The 6,661-nt window shown below is 38.6% G+C and overlaps 1 protein-coding gene across 1 annotated transcript; it reads right to left on the minus strand.

Moving 5' to 3' along the window:
* Window positions 1-4,752: 4,752 nt before the first annotated feature.
* Window positions 4,753-5,448, minus strand: LOC137659885 (uncharacterized). Its single transcript, XM_068394663.1, has one exon. It carries the CDS (start codon window positions 5,446-5,448, stop codon window positions 4,753-4,755), a length of 696 nt encoding a protein of 231 aa, XP_068250764.1.
* Window positions 5,449-6,661: the final 1,213 nt, after the last annotated feature.

The raw sequence follows: 6,661 nt of genomic DNA on the forward strand, positions 1-6,661 counted from the left end.
TGAACCCTTCCTTCAGGACGACATGGCCCTCTCACCCAAAAATAGATTTTTCACTTTGATCAAAATCCGTTTACTAGGATACGTCGTTCCTGGCCGTGGAACTTCAGTTCCTTTGCCTAGTCTAACTTTCCCTGGCATTCGAGGACTCCTTGATTGCCATGTCTAGACTTGTCGTCTTGGAATTGCCGTCAGCCTACACTTAGGAAGGCAAAGGGAATAGATCCTAATTTACGGATCATTTCTCCTGCCACCTTAGCAGCCATCTTTTATCTGGTTTGGGGGCTTCCTTCACTTAAGGCTATGTCTCTCTTGACGTGAACCTTTGGCTCCTTTGCCTGGTTTGTATTTCCCTGGCTTTATTGGTTACCACAATGCTATATATTCCAGACTTGCCTGCTTGAATGTCATTAGCCTTAGATGTGAATAGGCTAGTGATCACCATCCTTTTCTACTAGGAAGGATTTTTCCTCTGCTGCCTTAGCTGTCGCCTTAAGATTGTCGGATACATCTACATACACACCCCATCCCTTTTCTTCCAGGTCTGGCTTCCTGGGTTCTTAGCATGACTAACTCAACGGGTTCCCTCGGCCACATTACACCCTAGCCCAGATTTTTTCTTTTGCGGTAACTTGGCATAGGATTATGTTATCCTAATCTATTATGCCGAGTGACCTTAGACATTAGGCTTATTAGTCTAAAGTTTTCCACAAAGAGACTCCCATCCCTCTCCTCTTCTTATTGGCAATTCTCTTTGTTTCACTGGTGGAGTTTAAAGGATTTTGAAAAGTCTTTTATTCACACCCATCACACATGTGATGATATCTTATAATTAAGCTGTTGTTATATAATGTCTATCCCAATCATATCTGAGGAACATTATCCTCTAAATTTATTGATTGGATACCTCCTAGTTGTCAGGATTTCCATTGAATTTGCAAATTCTTTGTTTCCTGGCTGTCTCTGATAGTTATCATTAATTTCACTGGCAGAACACCAATCTTTAATAAAACGGATTTTGACATAGGAAAAATCTATTTTTGGGTGAGATAGCCATGTCATCCTGATGTGAGTTCCTCAAAGGCAGCTTTTTACTTGGGATATATCTGTGAGTAATACACTGTACCAGAAAATTTTACCTAAGAAGTATCACAGGATTCTATCCCCTGTAGTGAATATCCCGAGAGATATTGTGTAGCCTATGTAACCGGGCCATGTTTAAAACAAGCCCCAGCTATCCTCCCCCGAATAAAGTTAATCTTGTCTCGAAGGACATGGGATAGGATTGGATACGTGGGTGAGAGAGGCATTACATCTCTGATCCCAGTGTGCTGAAAACATGTTCGCTGGTGTGCCATTCCAGTAGCAGCCATTGCATGATGTGAGGCCTCACATTGAGAATTGGGAGGGGGGGGGGGGGTGATCAAAAGTAAAGAGCGGGTCCATCAGGCTATCTCACCTGAGAATAGATTTTTCCTGTGGCAAAATCTGGTTTTGGGCTCGAGTCATGTCGTCCTGAAGAAAGTGTACCAGAGAATTAACACTCTTAGTTATGGCCAGAAGGATTTTTAACCCATTTGAGTTCTTAGATTTCCCACTAATTATATGAAGGCAAAGGTCCCACATAAATGAATTGTCAGAATAGGTGCGTCTACACCTCCACATAGAAGTTGGGATGATAATCCCAGGCTATGAACAGTTTAAACTTTTATGTTTGGTATTGGTCATCCAAAGTGGGATGGTACCTTCATAAATACCTGGAATAATATCCATTCATTAGTTTTGTTCTACATCTCATCCGATGTCGCCGATTCTTCTTGTTGGGGTTTAGTTATACTTTTGTATTCTTAAAATACATTCATTCTGGTACGGCTTGCATTGCTGCTCAGCTCTCTCACGTCTAGACAACTTGTGATTATCGAATGATAATATGTAAAGAAAACTCGCACACATACATACAAAAAACAAAAGTGAGCATCGCTCTCAAAAAGATTGAATCCTACTGCAATACAAAAGCAAGAAGAATCGCATCCTAACTTTAGGACTATTAATGAATGATTAAATCCTTCATAACATATGCTATTACACTTATGAACTATGCTAAAATACGTTCTAACAATGCAATACTGTGCAACATTACTCTTAATACACGTAGCGCATATAGTATTACAGTACAAAATATATAACAGTCTCCTCCCCCTTAACTTAACATTGCACACAACTACAAATCTAATCTCTCAGGGGTCTTCCCTCTATTCATCCTATAGGGAAGCACTCTAACTTCATCCTGTACTGGTACATGAATAGATTCTGAATCTACATCTGATGTTTGAGCATCTTGGTTAATATTTGATGTAACTACATCTGAAAATTTCTCATGTCTAACATTCACATGATCTACGGTATTTTTATCGAATGGGTGTGATTGATCAACATGACGTTTTACAATATTTCCATCAACTTGAACATCATAATGTAAATTTCCTATCTCTTTTAAAATTTCTCCTGGTACTCACTTTTCTGGAGTATTGTATGATCTTACCATAACATTAGACTGTCTTACTTTTGGGAGTCTTTCTAATTGCTCATACCCATTTTCTTCTAAATCACTTTCTAAAGTTGGATACAACAAATCTAACACATCTAATCCTCCTCCCCATCAACAAATTTGATGGTGTCACACCTGTTGTGCTGTGTGGTGCTGTTCTATAACACAATAAAAACTTTGACACATTCAAAAATATGTTATTTGAATTTGTCTTTCCGCATTTCATGTTATGCTTAAATATTTGAACGAACCTTTCAGCCTCTCCATTTGTGGAAAGGTGATATGTAGCTGAAAATGTATGTTTAATACCATTTACTTCACAAAAATCTTTAAATTCTTGTGAGGTGAACTGAGGACCAGTATCAGTTACAATTCTTTCTGGAATTCCATGTGTAGAAAATTTTTCATTAATTCTTGAATTGTGGCATAAGATGTTGTCTTCATTGGAATTACATCTGGCCACTTACTGTAAGCATTTACAGCTATCAAAAACAAATAACCTAAGAAAGGACCTGCAAAATCTATGTGCACTCTTTGCCATGGATACGTGGGTAATTCCCATGGGTGCATTCTAGCAAATTGAGGGTTGTTCTGTTGCGTAGCACAATTCATACAGTTTCTTACACATAATTCAATATCTCTATCTACGCCTGGCCACCAAACAAAAGACCTTGCAATAGAATTTGACCTGACAAAACCTTGGTGATCAGCATGTATTTCAGACGAAACCTTATTCCTCAGTGAACTAGGAATAATTACTCTTGATCCTTTCATTATACAATCTTGTGCCGTACTCAATTCATTCCATATATCTTTATAGACTTTACAATTTACCTCATGTCCACAAAAGTCTCTACCTGTCATTAAACTCTCTAAAACCTTACTAAGTATTGGGTCTTTCTTGGTATTATGTGCAATATCATTGGCTATAATAATATACTGTCATCATACTCTTCTGGTGCTTTGTCTACTGGAAATCTAGATAAAGCATCTGCATTACCCATCTTTGACGAAGGATGATATTCTATATCATAATGTTGTGCTGCTAATGTAATTGCTCAACATTGTAGTCTTGCAGTTACCAATGTAGGTAAACTTGCTTTTGGACCCAATATTGCTAATTAATGATCAATACGCGATATGAAATTTTAAATACTCTGAACGAACAAGTTAAAACAACAGTGGAGGTCCTGTAGAGAGTGGGGTTCCCCTGCTGTATGGGACTGGAAAAGCAGCCATCAAAGTAAGCAAGTAAGTAATAGAGGTTTATGATCTGTAACAAGTGTGAACTTTTTCCTTCCATAAAGGTACATATGAAATTTCTTAACTCCATACACTAATACTAAACCTTCCTTTTCTATTTGAGAGTAATTCCTTTCTGCCTTGTTCAATACTCTTATATTTACTCAAAAGAATCCAAAATAGTAAACGTATAGAATCTTCAATGAATATGGAAACCTACATTTACCCAAATTTGGTTTACATATTACCAGGTTCTTTAACAGATTTTCAAGGATTCTTTTCTGTTCCTTTCATTCAATAAATCGAGAAATTGCGTTGTGTTTAAGTCGTTATTTGACCAGGAATAGATTATTCATATTTATTACTAACCTTAACTATTCATTGTAAAATTTCCTATCCGGCAACCCGAAGTATAGTTGTGATTCCATCTTAAGTCACGATACACTCCCAGCAAACAGAAACAATACTTACAGTTATAAATGTCCTGCTTGAATGAGGGCTCTTCTGGCCTCAGTAGCCGCCTGTGCTGTTTTCCTGCTCGGTTGGGTGCTTTCGTTATCAGTTTTCTCAGATATGACCACATCAGTCTCTTGCCATAATTCCAAACGATATAGCTTGACAACTGGTCTCATTACTTGACCTTGTGGGGTTTTTAAAGTAACCACACGCAAGACATCATCCGGTCCCACGTGAAATTTGACAATTTGACCGAGCTTCCAACGACTTCTCGGTCCTTCATCGTGTATCAACACAACATCTCCCATTTTGGGCCAAGATTCGTGTCTGATTCCCACGCGATGAGTTTCTCGGAGAGAAGTTAAATATTCTCTCTCCCACCTTTTCCACAGGTCATCACATTTTTCGTGATGTACAAAAATCGCTTTCCAACATCCTTATTTTCTCCAAACAGAGGGTCCTTAGTTTCATCTTTCCAATCTATGACTTCCCTAGGGAAAGATCTCAATCTACTTCCTAAAATCAAATGATTGGGCGTCAGAATATCCAACTGGTCTAGATCTCCTGTCATTAATAATTGCTAAAAGTTCAGTCACAATACAGGAAAGTTCACTAAAGCCGAGAAAGGCCTGACCTATTACTTTCTTTAGACATGTTTTCAGAAGACCAATCAATCTTTCCCATATAGCTCCAAACCAAGGTGCTCTGGCTGGTATGAACTTCCATTTACATTCGATAGCATTCAGGTGTTCTTGCACTAAGGAACTTTCTGCCATGTTTTTCAAATAAACTGAAGTCGATACAAAGGTAGTAGCATTGTCACTAAGCATTAAAGAAGGAAATCCCTGACGGCTACAAAACTTTCGGAACACCATAAGAAACGAATCGCAGGACAGATCTTTTACTAATTTGATATGGATTCCTCTAGTAACTGGACAAGTAAACAATACAATATAGGCTTTTTCAGGATTTTGATGTTTCTCCTTGGTTATCAACGCTCCTGTATAATCTACCCCCGTCATGCTAAAGGGTTGTTTTCTCTGCACCCGAAATTCTGGCAATGGTGGAGCAATATTTACACGGTAGAGTCTCCCTTGTGTTTTCTTACAGATTATACAATGATGAATTACACTTTTGGATAATTGGCGAAGCTGTGGGACCCAGTATTCCTGTCTCACACTTGCCACAGTTGCATTTACTCCCATGTGAGCTTTTAAACAGTAATGTTCCCTTACTATCAATTTTGTGAGAAAACAACTTTTCGGCAGCAAGATTGGGAATTCTATTTCCACCGCCTATGCGACATGTTCCAATCTTCCTCTGCATCTTATAATACCTTCTTCCAAGAAGAGATTCAATTGTACTAATAAGGTCAATTTTGAAACTTTACCCTTTTTTTCCAAAGCTTTATATTCTTCCAGAAAGTATTCCTTTTGTAAGAGGATAATCATTTTATTTTTAGCTTGTTGAAGTTCTTCCAGCGTTAAACTTCCAATTTTTCTACGGCCAGTTGATTTTCAATTGTGAATAAATCGCCTTTTCCAAGCTATAGTTTTACAAAATTTATCCACTCTATTAAATCTTTCCCAATTCAGCAGATGGGTTTTTTCACTGTTCCCTACAAGATGGACTTGAATAACTTCATCCTATGCTTGTGCTTCTTTCACCCATGTCCTGTCAATAGGATAGGTGTGGTTTTCTGATTTTGCTATCTGTATAATTCCACACCTGGGTTATGAACAGAATTAGTGTCACCATGGCAACACTTATTTAAAGGAGGTCACCCTAAAAGTGGTGACCCCTTCTCCCTTTAATTGACAGTCCCAGTCAATTTGCTGTTCATCGCAGAATTAGACGGCAGGTTTTAAAACTACCTACCGCCACCACATAATGCTTCAGTTCATGGACCTGCTTAGCATAGTGTTTGTAGAACACTCTGGATGATTTTCATCCAGTATATGAGCGAAGTCACTCGAAGTCCATTTACTGAAAAAAGTTCAGTGATGAAGCAATTTTTCTCGGATCATGACCTGCGGGAGTACTGTCAGGATCCGCTCTACAAATAAAGTAGGTGAGCTTCGCCCTTAGTTGTTTCAGGGATAAATTTGATCCAGAGGTTTCTCCTTTAAAGAGCTGTCCTCCCCTGAAGTCTCAAGTTCTACGAAGATAGACCCTTAGACACTCTATAAGACATAGAGAGACATCTTCCTTCAGAGGGCAGATTCTCCAGGGACCCTACCTCTTAATGGGCAGCTCGTTCTTAGCAAGAAAGGCTGGATCAGGGGAAAGATTCAGTTCTCCCAATTCTGTGAACTGAATATGGTCCTCATTCCTAGATAGGGCTACTATTTCCCTAACTCTAGCCCCGGAGGCTACAGTGAACAGAAAAATAACCTTTTGGGTTATATCCTTAAGGGA

Source organism: Palaemon carinicauda, chromosome 20 (assembly GCF_036898095.1).
Source record: "Palaemon carinicauda isolate YSFRI2023 chromosome 20, ASM3689809v2, whole genome shotgun sequence".
NCBI lineage: Eukaryota > Metazoa > Arthropoda > Malacostraca > Decapoda > Palaemonidae > Palaemon > Palaemon carinicauda.

Bases quoted from the DNA above. Each gene is read 5' to 3' on its own strand.
- LOC137659885 (XM_068394663.1), bottom strand. From the start codon at position 5,448: ATGGGAGTAAATGCAACTGTGGCAAGTGTGAGACAGGAATACTGGGTC.